The sequence below is a fragment of the Drosophila subobscura genome, chromosome U (genome assembly GCF_008121235.1).
Source record: "Drosophila subobscura isolate 14011-0131.10 chromosome U, UCBerk_Dsub_1.0, whole genome shotgun sequence".
NCBI classification, from domain to species: domain Eukaryota; kingdom Metazoa; phylum Arthropoda; class Insecta; order Diptera; family Drosophilidae; genus Drosophila; species Drosophila subobscura.
The window spans coordinates 11469542-11483565 of record NC_048534.1 but is presented as its reverse complement, the minus strand read 5'-3'; the positions used below and the strand labels follow the sequence as shown (position 1 = coordinate 11483565).

Sequence of the window (14024 nt, the reverse complement as noted above, 5' to 3'; positions counted from 1 at the left end):
CGCGTTAGTGTTTAGTTAGTGGCACTAGAAGAGACCGTTTAACCGCTGAGCCACAGAACCGCTTCGCACGCGCTTTGTCGGACCAATGAAACCGAAACCGGCAGCCAGGCGACTCCAAAGCCGCAAAAAGCCACAGAAATCAGACGGCAACCGCTGTTGCTGTTGCAACGACGACAGCGCATCGGGTTTTCAGCCGAAGTTGGCTCTTCATCAGGGTTCGTCGTGGAAACACCCTCGTTGAATTTTCCCATTTACATTTCCTCGGCACTGTTGCTGCCTCTGCTATTTAGCTCTAATCATCCTCCTACCCTGCCGAATGATAGCGAACATGAACATGAGATAATCATGTGTGCTGCAGTTGCCCTCGCGATGATTTCATTTGGATTCGCCCCATATCAGGTTGTGTGTGTGTGTGTGGGAGAGAGCTGCTACCTTTGGAAATATGATCTCGTGTCAGGCACTTTCCTTGACGTGCGAGTGCAGCAGCTTCTTCGAGCGGCGCTTCTGCAAATATTTGCTCACAATTGGGAAAGGGTTCCTTATCGCCATGCATTTTTGTGGGAAACTGTTGGTGGAGAGCAAATATTTTGTGTTTGCCAGCCTCCAAGAATGTTCTCAGTGGCTGAATTGTAATTAAGATTATGTTGTTTGCTTGGATCATAGATTGGCCATAGCACTGAGCAGTAAACATGCTTAGATTTTTCTACATATTTATATTTAAAATAATTTTCTTTAGGTATTCACTTACATTTCGCTTAGACTTTTCGTAGAAGATTCTTCTACCTCTATGAAGTATGCAATGGTTTTTGCTTTGCATATTTAAATACGCTTTAATCTGATTAATTAGGCACCAAGATGTTTGGCCTTGAAGTGTGAATATTGTCAGAATAAATTTAACACGCAAGAGAAGAACCCATTTGTGGCTATTAGAGATGAGCTTACAATGCGGATAAGTTCTTTCCAGCTCTTCGTTTGCTATCAAGGTGTAACTTTAATTAACTTTAATTTGCTTTTCCTTTGACAATTACAGCAGAAAGAAGATAGCTCAGAATTATCTATTAAATGTATTGTAAATATTGATGTCTGTACTGCGATGCAAAGCTATAATTTATATATATAAAAACTGCATTTGATTTGTATTTTTCTAGTTTATTTGTTGTGTCTTATGGTTCAGTGTAGTGTGATTTTATTGTGGTTAATGTCAAGGGTTGGCAGCCAACATGTTTGTTTGTTTTTTGCCAGCAGCAGCCTTCAAGGAGTGTGAAGTGTGAGCATTTATAATTTCAAATTGTTCAACTCTGAAACGAACATTAAACCATAAATGCAAGCACCCATTGCCATTGCTATTGTTATGGTTGAGTTTGTGTAGCAATTTCAATCCGCTTCTGTGAGGTGTGTGTGTGCAATGTGGATGGGTGGATGCCAGGAAACATCCTTGGTTGATCATTAGAGGCAGCCGGGACAGATCGGCTTGTCCGCTATGATGGTGAAGCTCGTCGTGCTGATGGGATTGCTGCAGCGAGTGCAGCGGAAGCAGTCGCGGTGCCACTTGTTGTCCATGGCGACGACGGCCTTATCGGTGATGGGCTTCTCGCACCGGGCACACTTGGTGGCGAAGAGGGTCTCGAAGTCCTGCTTGCAGTAGGGCTTTCCCTCCCGCTCGAAGAAAGGCTGGCTGGCCAGCGGCTTCTTGCAGGCTCCGTCACAGCAGAAGCATTCCTCATGCCAGTTCTCGCCCATGGCCACGACTGTGCGCTCCAAGATCGGCTGCTTGCAGCCGGCACAGTTGTGGGTGTACAGCCTCATGAAGCACGCGGAGCAGACGGGCTCTCCTCCCTGGATGTTGAAGGCGGCGTCGTCGATCGGCGTATCGCAGTGCCGGCAATTGAAGTGCTCCGGGTGCCAGGTCTTGCCCAAAGCAGTGATCATCCGCTTGTTAATGGCACCGCGGCACTTGTGGCACAAAACTTTCTCATTCATCTTGGCGGCCGGCTTGACGCTTTCCATTTTCCTGTACAACTTCAGTTGCTGTTTCGGTCTCTTATTTTTCAAAGTTGTGGCTGGTATCCCTTCAGTCTTCTGTGGTTTTTTTTTTTCCGATTTCCAAACAGAACGAAAGATGACAAATAGTTCACAGAAATACTCAGACTGAGTGTACAAATTTTTTTGTTAATTTTAATTTTTGTTTTTGTATTTACAGAGCGAAAACAGAACGTGTGAATTTGGCGAGACTCGGAAACTGAATGAAATATTTCCACACGAACCGATGGAGCTACGTTTGAGATGGAAACAATCTGATGGAATGGCCTACTGGGTTTTGGAAAATGTACGCCAAAGTTCGACATGTCAGGAGCATTTATATTCCACAGTCACATTGTACGAATAATCAGAATACAGGGAGTTAAAATTGGTTTAAAAATCTCTTGTTTTTCATGTTTAGTCCATGATTAGTCCAACAAAAGAAAGCTTCAATTAAATATTCCTAAACTTGCAGCAACGTTGTGGCAACATCATCATCTAACTCCCCCACCATCACATCTTTTGGTGGTTGCTCAGAGTTATTTTTCTGGTTTTTTATAAATAATTTATGACTTTGCTTTCCTTTGAAATTCAAACTCTTGAATTAGTCACACCATCGACCATTAACAAATTGCCTTAAGATGGTTTAGAAAGCGTAGAAAATATCCCTCAAGGGTGGCACAACCCTCAACCATCACTCGAAAGCTGAAGCGAGAGATGGCAATTCCGAGAAGGCGCTGCTGAAAATGTTTGCAATTAATAAAATATTTGTCTACATTTAGATGAAAACAATTTAATTAAAAAAGAAATTCTTAGGAGCTTCCGCTTAGTCGGCAATTAACACCCCGCCACACATGCGTGGAAGTGGCAGGAGCCGAGGACCTGGTCTATGAGGGTGGTTCGTGGCACCCCAAAAGGGCCATCGTGTGGTATGTGCCACTTCTTTGGTTGCCCCAACCCGATGGGGCAGGGCATTGTTTGTGGGCGTAGGAGTGGGGGAAATGGTGCCAGGACATGTCACAATTTGGTTTGCGCTTTGATGCGCTGCAAGCAATTCCAAATTGCAGCGGGTGCTCCCATTTGGAGCCGATGGAGGAGTGCTTGTTATGTGAGTTGAAAGGGAATTTGTGTCAGGATGGGAATGGCGTCGCATCTACAGATGTCTGCGTATGCGGAGTGCGTGTGCCACTCCAACTCCGCCTGCAGGCTGACCTGGCCTCGGCACATAAATAATTATTTTATTAAATATTACACCATGTTTATTTGCGATAATTGCAAGTTGTTCGCTTGGCACTTTTTAATTGCTCCAAATGGTGCAACTTTTTGGCACGTTTCTGGGACAAGTTCAAAGTGTAGCCTCTGTTGCTGTTGCTGCTGCCCCTTGGGGCAACATAAATATCCCTCCAACTTCAGTTGGTAATTGCCAGCGCAGTTGCATGACCCACAATCATTTATTTGGGTTGAGCTGCGACGACGCTTTTCCTTCCCCGCACTTGGGAGCGTTATTTTTTCCCAAATTTAATTAGTCAAGAGATTAGATTAGGAAAGTGCTGAAATGGTTTGTGGCAGTTTATCACAGACTGGAGCACTGTCAGTGGAGATTTAGGGGATATAATATTATGAATTATGTATGTGTGCATTTTTGGGTTACATTTGTAAGTGACAAATGTCAGCGAAGACTTGGAGGATATAATATGAAATAATTCATAAAAATATAAACTGGTTTTGAGTGATTTAAACAGAGAGAAGACATTGAAACCTTGCTGGAAAGACTTTAAATTTAACTTTAAAAAACCTCCAAAGGCAACGCATAGCAAAACGAGAGCAGGATCAGGGATTACATACAGAAACAGGAGCAGCAAACGTGGAACTGAACACCGAAGCCACAGTTGACGCAATCAATTAGTGGCGGTCGCAATCGAGTCTGTTTAATTATGTATTAAGGGTTCAACGGACAGCCAGGAACAACAAACAAGCGAAAAAGGGCATGCCAGCGGCGCATTGAACTTTGATTTGGGTCTGAGGGTCCCTCAGACCAGTCAGTTGGTCAAATATTCGATTGCATAGTTGGGCATTTAATTTAATGGAAATAAAAACAGTTTGTATGTACAACTATAATTAGTGTAACGACTAAACTAGCTAATTAAACTACAACTAGGGACTACTTTCAGTTCGATCCGCGTGGGGGATCAGTCAATGGTGATAACCTCTGGGTGCACCTGCGGGCATGGCTGCAGAGAGTCTGCTTGAAGGGGACATTCTGGCTCGTCTTCACCCAGCAGCCATTCGTTGTACTGCGGCTTGCGATGTGCCTTGTTGCTGGGCTTCTTCGAGGAGATCAGCGTGCGCCGATTCAAACGCTTCAGTTTCTTCTGCGAATTCCTTGTCTTCTTTTTGTGTGCCACTTTGAGGATGATTTCGCGTAATTCCATGCGATAGCTCTTGAGAGTGGTCAGCTCTCGGGACAGGTCATCGTTATTGGGAGCTCTGTTCTCCTCATCGCCATCTCCATCTACATCCTCCCCTAGCATTGTAGCCTCATAATTATCCCAGGGAAAACAGGGAGCCAAGGGACTATGTGTCTGCTGCAGCTTGAGCAGCTCCTCGGTGAGCAGCAGCTTGGATGTGGCCCACTTCATCATGTGATGATTCTTGCCCGACAACTGCTGGCGATAGCAGAACAATTGCAGCGGTAGATTTGTGTCGAGCTTGGGTGCCTCCTTTTTCTCTTCCACTTGCTCTGGCTCCCTGGGCTTGGCATCGATGGGCGTCGGCGTGGGCGTGGGTGATACCTTGCGGTCCATAACGTTGCCCATGTTCTGGCTGATTCGCTGGTTCAGTTGCTTGTGACAGCTGCAACTGTTGTCCACACAGTTTTATGTGTGAAAAGCATAGGTAATGCCCACTACCTGTATGCTGTACCTAGATCACGCGAGGAGCTTTACCTGTTTCTTCTACTCGATGGGTTCGCTTTCCTTCATGTCCTGTCTGGGCAACACCTGGCACGGATTACCTATCGTTGACTAAATGCCATTACATAATCCAACCTCTTTTATAAACTTACCCCAAAATTAGGACGATCTACCTGTGTCCGTAATTGCAGTTGGGATTTGTCTTCGTGTAGCTTTGACCTGACAGAACTGCCACGTGCACGGTCTTGTCTCTTGTCTTTGGGAATTCTTATAGACTCGGACACAACTAAGAATGCTTCTGAGCTAAGGAATATAATCTTGAAGTGTACAAAGTGAGTTTTGCCAATAACCGAACTCCTTGCACACTTTGATTCAAGTTGAACTTTGGATTTTAAGAAATTATCAACAAGTCCTAAGGCTTGCGTTACTCGTTACTGCGATTTTAAACGATTAAACTCGTACCTTAAATATTTATCAACACCCTCAAACTAATGCAAATTGGCTGACAATACAACCCTCCCGATATCTGTGCATGCCAAGCACAGCTGCAAGCATCAGGTAAAAGCCAAAACTGTCCTTCATTTTGAAAAAAAAACCCAAAAGATCTATAGGCTGACCTGACATTCGCATCATGAACTGACAGGATTGAAAGGTTGCTCAGGTCATTAGAGTAGTCCTCCTATCCTGCTACCTGCTTAGGTCCTAGCCAGCGATATATAAGCCCCAGCGCGTGACCACAGCCACATCACTCGTTTATCGACTCTTATCAGCCATGGACAAAGTGCAGACCAAGCAGTTGCTGATGTACCGCACGCCCAACGAGGCGCACAATCAGATCTTCATATTCAACTCGCCGATTGACTATAAGGACCAGCAGTTGATTGTGTACCAGCGTCCAGGAGCACTGCGCGGAGAGCCTGGCTATGGCTACTGTGTCGTTTACAAGCGGGATCACTATATCCTGAACAATCCGCCCAACTTCCAGAGCCCCACCAAGCGGAGCTTCCTCAACGAGTGCATACGGCAGCTGTATTTGATGAACGGTCTGGTCCACAAGTTGTACTGGGCCACATCGAGTACCTCGCTGGCCACACCTTCCGAGCTGTGGCATCAGGTGGATAGTTGCCTGCAGCCCGAGCGCATCACAAAGAAGATCGAGAGCCTCAAGCGTGTGAAGCGACAATTGTTCCGCGAATCCAGATGTGGCAGAAAAACCAAGAAGCCAGTGCGTGGCAAGGTCTGGGGCACGCAGGTCTTCAACTTTCGGCCAATGCGCGAGAAGATCGGACGGCGGTACATACGCCGTGGCTTCCTGAGACCCGCCCGCCAGACTGTGCTCCAGCAGCTGATCTGCGAGAATCTGAAGCGGGAGATGATTTGCTCGCCGGCCGTGTGCAAGACCGTGATCAGTGCCGCGGAGGGCATCTTCAATGTGAATGCCAGCGTCATCAGCGATATCTGCAGCTACCACAACAACGCGGCCCGCCATCAGCCCGCAGTGGAGTGCCGTCTGACAGCCGGACAAGTGAGGCTGAGAAACAACGAGGCCTGTCGGCTCACGCAGCGGGCCAAGCGCTTGGAGGAAATGTTCATACACGAGCAGGTGCGCCGCGCCGTCCAGAACCATCAGCTCATCCTGGAGGAGTCGGTGCGGTCGATTTTCTATGCCAAGGAACTGTTTCGCCTCATCGAGGATCACGAGGAGTTTGTCTACACCGACAAACAGATACTGGGTGGGCATTGAGGTGGGACGAGCAATTGGCATAGCCAAGCACACTTCTTCTAGGATCTCACTCTTTGTATAAAACTTTTTATATATTGCAAGATTTGTTACAAAAATTGTATAAACAATTAGAAATACATTAAAAAACATATAAAATGGAAAACGTTTGGACGATTTACACGGCAGGGTAAATGTTTTAAAACTGATTTTACTTTAATCTTAAATTTCTAAGCGAGTTGATAAAAAAATGTCGATCTCTATTGGAGATGCTGTCCACATAAAGTTCCTTCTTTAAAAGGATTTGTTACGTCGCCTTCTGTTGCTCGATTAACTTGGAATGCACGTCCATGAGGCTCTGAAAATATGTTCAATGAATGGAATTAGTTTTAGAATTTGTGCGAGAAATTTATATGAGAATTTGTACTTTGTTTGGAAAGGCATCCCTATATATTCCTAATTAATTTTTTATTTTGTGTATTTTAAACAAACATTTGTAAAATTTCTTTCTACATTTTTGGCCCTATAATTTATAATTTATTACAACATAAGTATAACAGCCAAACATTTATTAATTTTGATTATTTGGTTTAAATTTCTGCAAGATTTTGAATGTTGAAAAAACATTTGATTTCCCATCTCTTCGACTTTCATTGGAATAGCTTTAATATTCATTAATTTGTGGCACCTTTCGTACATCATTTAGACAATCATTTTAAGTATTTGGTCTCGATTTTCCATCTCTTTGGCGTTCTTGAACTCCCAGACTAGTCGCAGTCTTGCATTTCATTTTGCTTAATCATCTAGAATTTGTTTGCAAGCATTACAATAATTTGATAAACTCAATTGAAACGGAATATATACATATAAAGTGTGGAATCTAGGTGCTAGTCAGGGGTATGGGGATACCTTACTCATATCTCAGTTTTTGTAAGCATCCTGCGGAGCGGCGCCTTCGTCTATATCTCGCAGAATGCCCTGTGAAATTGTCAAATTGAATGCCCGTCAGGCATTAACAAAGTTCTGTTTACTTTAATTTAATCAGCTCGTATACTCGTGAAACTGCAACCATTAAAGCCCTTAGAAGTTAACTAGTGCAAGCGCCTCTAGTTGTGTTAACAATCCCAGCACCTTAATCGTCTTCCCGCATACCAAACTAAGCCCAAGTTTCTACAGAGGATGGGGTAGAGGGCGGGCATACCTTGAAGTACTTGACAGTCTTGACACGCAGCTCCAGCGTGGCGTCTTCGTCGCAGATCATCAGAGTGTTGGCATGCTGCTGGAAGGCGCTGACCGTCCACATATGGTTGACGCCCTCCTCGATGGCCTTGTACAGAGCAAAGGCCTTGTGGGCGCCCGTAATGAGAATCATCACCTCCTTGGAGTCCATCACAGTGCCAACGCCAACGGTGAGTGCCTGCTTGGGCACCTTGCTCATGTCATTGTCGAAGAAGCGGGCATTCGCCTCCAGCGTATCCTGCGCCAAGGTCTTCACACGCGTCCGGGAGACCAGCGACGATCCGGGCTCATTGAAGGCGATGTGACCATCGGGACCAATGCCGCCAATAAACAGCTCCACGCCGCCGGCTTCCCTGATCTGCTCCTCGAACTTGTCGCACTCGGCCACCAGATCTGGGGCATTTCCATTCAATATGTGAACATTTTGTGGCTCGATGTCGATGTGCTTGAAGAAGTTGTGCCACATAAAGAAGTGATAGCTCTCCTGGTGATCTCTGGGTAGACCTGGGAATGGAAAACGTATTTAAATGTTCATTTTATTCTCTCTATTCGCAACTGCCAAGGACTCACCCACATACTCGTCCATATTGAAGGTCTTCACGTACTGAAAGGAGACCTTTCCCTGCTTGTGGAACTCGATGAGCTCCTTGTACATGCCCAGCGGAGTGGATCCAGTGGGCAGACCAAGCACAAAGTATCTACAAAACAGAAATTCCGATCGTTAGCTGTCATTTCATGTGGAATATGGGCAACCGCTTACCTGTTGGGACCCGGCTGGAAGTCATTGATGCGCTTCATCACATACTTGGCTGCCCACTTGCCAACCGATTGGCTCGTTTCCAATATAACCAGTCTCATTTTTTAGCTGAAATAATTTTGAATAGAATATTTAGACGAGTTTTTAGGTTGAAAGAAAGTGTACTGCCTGGAGGAGCAAACTGAATGGAATGAAGCGAAAACAAATCCGATAACAATCTATGAACGGGACTGAAAACAGTTGATAATAATCACTTATCGCACCAAAACACCAACACGCTTGGCAACGCTGGCCGAGATTAAGATAGAGAGAGAGTCCAGGCGGCTATAAAGATTGCCAACATTCTCCTGTTGTTCAATGAAACTGATAAGCCAGTCCGATTATTGGCAATTAACCTATTTATGTAGCTGGCCGCACACATGAAATACTTTCATTCTTACTCGAAAAATGGCAACCAGCATGCACTTGAGTTTCACGGACACTGCTCTGCTCACTCACCTCCAAATCGCTCGTTAATGCAAACAGCTGCTTATTTATTACTCAAATAGAGGCGTAGCTATATATGTATGTATATATACAATATTTCTGCGGGCACTTGACGATGTCAGGCGCGTCGTCGTACTTGGGGCGAGCGAGTCCAAACGAGACTGGTGCCTGCCGCTTCAATTTGGCTGCCAATTTATGCATTGCGTTGGAGCTGCGATTAGCTTGCGTTTGCGGTCGCTACTCCGGCGCTCTCTGGCTTGGCTGATAAAGGCAAGTACAGGCATAATTGCAATGAAAACAAAAGACTTGCAGCAAGCTAACCTTGAGATACTTTCTGTTATCGCAGGTTATGATTGAAACGTCACTTCATCCCCCCCGCCACATCACAAACCAATGCAGTTGAATGAACTTACCAGTGTGGCCGCGGACCTATCGATAATATATACCGCATGACTCTCAGAAATATACCGAAATGATCTTCCCCTTTCTCTTCTGAAAGTTCTGAGTGTATTTTCTGCCGGCATTTGAGTGTTTTCTTTAAGTGGTTTTTTATTCAATTTATCGACAATTAAAAACCTTATTAAATTCTTCTAATGAGCTAGCTACCATTTAGCTGGTATAGAGTTCATTGATAATTACACTCAATGGCGTCTTATTAAGCACTTTGATCTTTCGATAAGTCACTCAATTATACCAATTTTTGAGTGATACTTGGTTACAACATCGCCCGCCAGCATATACACATACATATACGAATTTAAAATCCAAAAATAGTTCGTTGCGGCGAAGGAACATACAAAAGAGAAGACGAAAAAGGGCCAATGGGAGAGTGAAATGCACACCCTACAAACATGAACGTTGGGAAGGCATATCGGTTATATCAGTGGAATATTTTTTCTTTAATTTCGGCCAGACAGTTTGAGTCTTCACTCAAGCTAGTTTTTGGTCAAACTGGTTACAGTTTGACTCGTTAATGGGACGTCCGTCTGGTGAATGCCAATTACAAGGCATACATTTTGTTCATTAAACATGGTTTTTCTTTATTTTTGTTGTTTTATCAAATAGAAAATTACATACATACATAAACATAAATGTACTTATAGTTTACCTTCCGTTCTGCACATTTCTTCTCATCTTTTCTTTTAAAATAGTTTGTTGCGTGGGAGCGTTGATGAATTTTTGCGAGCGGCCACGCCCCATCCCTACATAATGCGACGCATCGCTGAGCTGTACGATTTTAGTGGTTTTTTCGTTCTTATTGTACTTTTTGTTTGTTGATGTTGCTTTTCGTTATTGTATTTTCCTGGTTAGTAATTCTTGTTAAAGAAGCGGCTGCAGGAAGCTCAAGCGTCGAGTGTCTGTCTGGGCCTGGATGTAGGCGGATCCCAATCTTTAAAAATATATATATATTGCCGGGCTTCTTGTCTGATTGCGTATGTATTATCTGTTATTTTAGTATATAAAGTAATATTGTTTGTATTTTATGCGGATTGTACAAAAAATACTTAAATAAATATTTTTGTTGTCAGGAGCGTCTATTTTGTTTCTTGTTACTTGTTTTGCTCGTTGTTGTTGTTGGATTTTCTTAAATATATATTTTAATTGCTTACGGAGAAAGAGGAGTGCACCCAAGTCCATCAAACATATTGTTTTCTACCAATATCTTCAATGTACTTCATGGCACAAATACAAAAAGTGTGTGGGGTTAGATGTGTGTGGATTATATGTATGTTCTATATGGCATACACGATCAGTATTAACCGATTAAAATATATACCAAATAAAGCTTACAAAAAATAACGTTTATGAATGTCTTTAACACACAAAACGTGGAAAGTTATAAAAGGGAAGCACATATAATGGAAACGGAAAACATGGGTTGGATTGGGTGGGGGGATGGTTGTCTGAAGACGAAGTTTTACAGCAGATCAACACAAATATGTTTTTTGATTAAATTATCGGCGAAAAGGGCCACAAAAAATAACTTAGTATTACTAAAAATCTGTCTCTGTGTGTGTGTATTTTGCGTGCTGCTGCTGCGGTGTTTGTTTGTCTGTGTGCTTTGCGCGCTCGCGATGGATTACATAATTGCGCACTTCTCGGCGGACTGATGGGGATCACCCTGCTGATGGTAGAGCTGCTCGTTGCCATCGACCGCGGTGATACTACGACGGCGACTCAGTCGGGACGATGAGACATGGGTGGAGACAATGCGCTTGATGCGATCCAAATTGGCCACAGTTTCACCGTCATTATTCAGCAGAATCGTCTTGGTATTGTCGCCGGCTATCCACTTTTGTTGCTTCATCACAATATTAGAGGGCGGCTCGTGCGAGGCTTTGGTGTCCGCCGACCAAACGGTAACGAACGCATTAGCATCGATCTTCACGGAGCGATGGAACTTGTACGTGGTCGATGGCCCGCTCTCGTTGACCATGCGCTGGAGCTGCCAGCCGCCAATGGCCACCTCCTCGTTGCCCTTGTTGAATAGCTTCACGAACTTTCCCTCCGGATCGATTTCCTTAATCTCAATATTGCCCTTGGCACTGGCCGACACATAGAAGTCGGAGACGCTGCGATCCTCCGACTCGTCCACAATAGTACGCTTACGCTTCAGCGCACCGGATGGTGTGCGGCGCGAGGGAGTGGCACGAGTGCTGCTGCGCAGCGATTGACTGAAGGACTGAACGGTGGCCGTATTGGATGGGGTGATGTTCAGGCGATGCTCCTCGCCCATGAGCAGCTTGTCGTAGGCGGCTATTTCCAAATCTAGCGAGACCTTGATGTCCATCAGGTCCTGGTACTCCTGCAGCTGCTGGGATATCTCGTCGCGCAAACGGATGAGCTCCTTCTCGAGCAGTGCCACCTCCTGGCAGTGACGATCGCGATCGTTGTCCATCTGTTGCTCCAGCTCGCGTACGCGACTGTTCAGCGCGGCATTGGTCTGCTCCAAATCGTTGATCTTGGCATTGAGCGAGTCAATGCGCACACGAGTGGAGCGCTGCTCCTCGAGGGACTTGTGCGTCGAGCTGTTGGTGCGAAGAGCGGTCTCATTCAAGCGGCGGATCTTGTCCTCGTACAAGGTCTCTATGTCATAGCGATTAATGCGCATCTGCTCCTCGTACTGTGCACGCAGATCCTGCAGCGATTGCTTAAGCTTGGCATCGTATTCGGACGAGAGTCGGCCGTCGATCTCGCTGTACTCCGTCTGGCGTATGCGACGAGAGTCGTTGATCTCTTGCACATGAATCTGGTCCTTGAAGGAGAGCTCCTCGCGCAGGCTCTGTATGGTGTTCTCCAGATCGACGCGAGTCAGTGTCTCAGCCTCCAAGTGGCTGCGCGCATCTTCAAACTGCTTGCGCATACGTTCAAAATCATTTTTAATCTGATTCAGTTCATCAAGAGCCTTCTTTCGCTCGGCAGCGGCCAGGTTGTATTTGTTGTTATATTCATTGGCACGCGACTCGTACATCCGGGCATTGGCTGGAAATGCAAAAGAGGGTTAATATTAATTTAGATTCAATTTAAAGCACTCGATGCGGTTGCTCGGTTGCTGCGGCAAACTCACCCTCGGCCGTGCTGCACTCCTTGGCGAGCTTGGCCTCCCTGGCCTTGAGATTCTCGTTCTCCTCCCACATACGCTTACAGTCGATCTCGATGCGAGCCTTTTCGCGTGCCGTCTCATCCAGCATCTTGCGCGTCTCGACCAACTCCTTCTCATACATGCTCTTGAGGTTCGATGTCTCCCGGGTGGTGGTGTCGCGGCTCGACTGCACCTCAATGGTGAGGCGGGTATTCTCCGTCTCCAGATTGCGCACTCGATCAATGTAGGTGGCCAGACGGTCGTTAAGGTTCTGCAGCTCCACCTTCTCGGCCACGCGGGAGTGGCGTGTGGGGCTGAGCGGGCTGCCGGCCTGCTGCTGCTGCTGCTGCTGAGGCTGGGGTCCCACATTTGGCGGCAGTGGGGTGGAGGTGCTGCCGGGCTGCGGCGTGGCGGTGCCAGCTCGTCGGGATTTGCTTGACATTATTGCGCTGTGCAAATGGAAAACAAGAAACACGTGAGTTCGTCTGGGTTCTTCGGAACGCGACCTTAATATGCTGTGAGCGTGCGTATGCTTTCAGCTGTTTTATTTCCTATTCGTTGAACTTTTGCGCGGAACGAATGACAAAAGCAGCAGAGAGAACAGTATGATAAAATTCCAAACAGAAAACAGAACCGCCGAAATGACAAACAACTCAAAAAAAGGGAGAGTGCAAGAGAGCAATGAGCGATATGGTAAAATGTAATCAAACGAGTTTTCTCACTCTCTCCCTCTCTCTATTTCACTCCGACACTCTCGCATTTTCACTCAGTCGACTGTACTAAAGCGGACGAAGAAAAAGTGGAGTGAGTGGTTTTTGTCGGCGTTTGTTTATGGGCGTGGGGCAATAGGCGCGCCTGTGGCTGTTAAACATGAATTTAACCAATTGCACGTAATCCCTTTTTACTTAAGCCAGCAATACGCCTCGTAACGCGTTCAAAGATTTCCCGCAATATGGCGATTTTCATTCAATATTTGCGGCATTTTGCTGCAGCTGCAGGCGGGGGGCATTTCAGTTTTGAGTGAAAATGCCGTGCACTTTTCACAGCCCGTTCAACGTAATTACTTTGTATTTTCACCAAATTAGCATGTTGCAGAAACTAGTTATTCAACTTACGTGTGGATTAGTAATTAGTTGAGAACAGAAGATGCACAAATTCGAAAATTAAATATTTCGCTGCAGGAAAAACGCGGCGGCCGATGCTGAACTTGAAATCGATATTGGAAAACTATCGATGTTGCAGTCGATATATATGCTGGGCTTGAAAACGTAGTTTGTTTTCTCGGTATGTTTACGGTATATTCTTAAA

The 14024-nt window shown here is 45.4% G+C and overlaps 5 protein-coding genes across 9 annotated transcripts in view; 1 reads left to right on the top strand and 4 right to left on the bottom strand.

Moving 5' to 3' along the window:
• LOC117900102 (lamin Dm0) overlaps nt 1-13958 on the bottom strand; it is a 19779-nt gene extending 5821 nt beyond the window's left edge. Inside the window, exons 1-4 of one of the 3 annotated variants that reach the window (XM_034810323.1) lie at nt 13832-13958; nt 12702-13165; nt 11188-12616; nt 8851-8857 (exon numbers count right to left, since the gene is read on the bottom strand). In XM_034810323.1, coding sequence (XP_034666214.1) covers nt 11214-12616; nt 12702-13158 — 1860 coding nt within the window. In that variant the 5' untranslated portion in view covers nt 13159-13165; nt 13832-13958 and the 3' untranslated portion in view covers nt 8851-8857; nt 11188-11213. Of the gene's footprint in view, nt 1-8850; nt 8858-10268; nt 12617-12701; nt 13242-13831 lie in introns of those variants that run through there. The other 2 variants (XM_034810322.1, XM_034810324.1) reach the window with 2 other exon arrangements.
• Nucleotides 1224-2207, bottom strand: LOC117900113 (transforming growth factor beta-1-induced transcript 1 protein-like). Its single transcript, XM_034810338.1, has one exon. It carries the CDS (start codon nt 2005-2007, stop codon nt 1447-1449), a length of 561 nt encoding a protein of 186 aa, XP_034666229.1. The 5' UTR covers nt 2008-2207; the 3' UTR covers nt 1224-1446.
• LOC117901192 lies at nt 4104-5000 on the bottom strand. The gene is made up of 2 exons (XM_034811845.1): nt 4978-5000; nt 4104-4878 (listed from the first exon to the last, which is right to left on the bottom strand). The coding sequence occupies exons 1-2, from the start codon at nt 4998-5000 to the stop codon at nt 4209-4211; spliced, it is 693 nt and encodes a 230-aa protein (XP_034667736.1). The 3' UTR covers nt 4104-4208.
• LOC117900115 lies at nt 5704-6677 on the top strand. Its single transcript, XM_034810340.1, has one exon. It carries the CDS (start codon nt 5704-5706, stop codon nt 6673-6675), a length of 972 nt encoding a protein of 323 aa, XP_034666231.1. The 3' UTR covers nt 6676-6677.
• LOC117900109 (glucosamine-6-phosphate isomerase) lies at nt 6772-9329 on the bottom strand. Of its 3 annotated transcripts, none has more exons than XM_034810332.1 (6): nt 9146-9327; nt 8651-8755; nt 8461-8588; nt 7853-8394; nt 7566-7629; nt 6772-7009 (listed from the first exon to the last, which is right to left on the bottom strand). In XM_034810332.1, exons 2-5 carry the CDS (start codon nt 8746-8748, stop codon nt 7573-7575), a joined length of 825 nt encoding a protein of 274 aa, XP_034666223.1. In that variant the 5' UTR covers nt 8749-8755; nt 9146-9327; the 3' UTR covers nt 6772-7009; nt 7566-7572. The 3 variants fall into 3 exon arrangements, with proteins under 3 accessions (XP_034666223.1, XP_034666225.1, XP_034666224.1); XM_034810333.1 differs by having other exon boundaries at nt 6903-7009; nt 7561-7629; nt 9146-9329; XM_034810334.1 differs by lacking the exon at nt 7566-7629 and having other exon boundaries at nt 6789-7009; nt 9146-9304.
• Nucleotides 13959-14024: the final 66 nt, after the last annotated feature.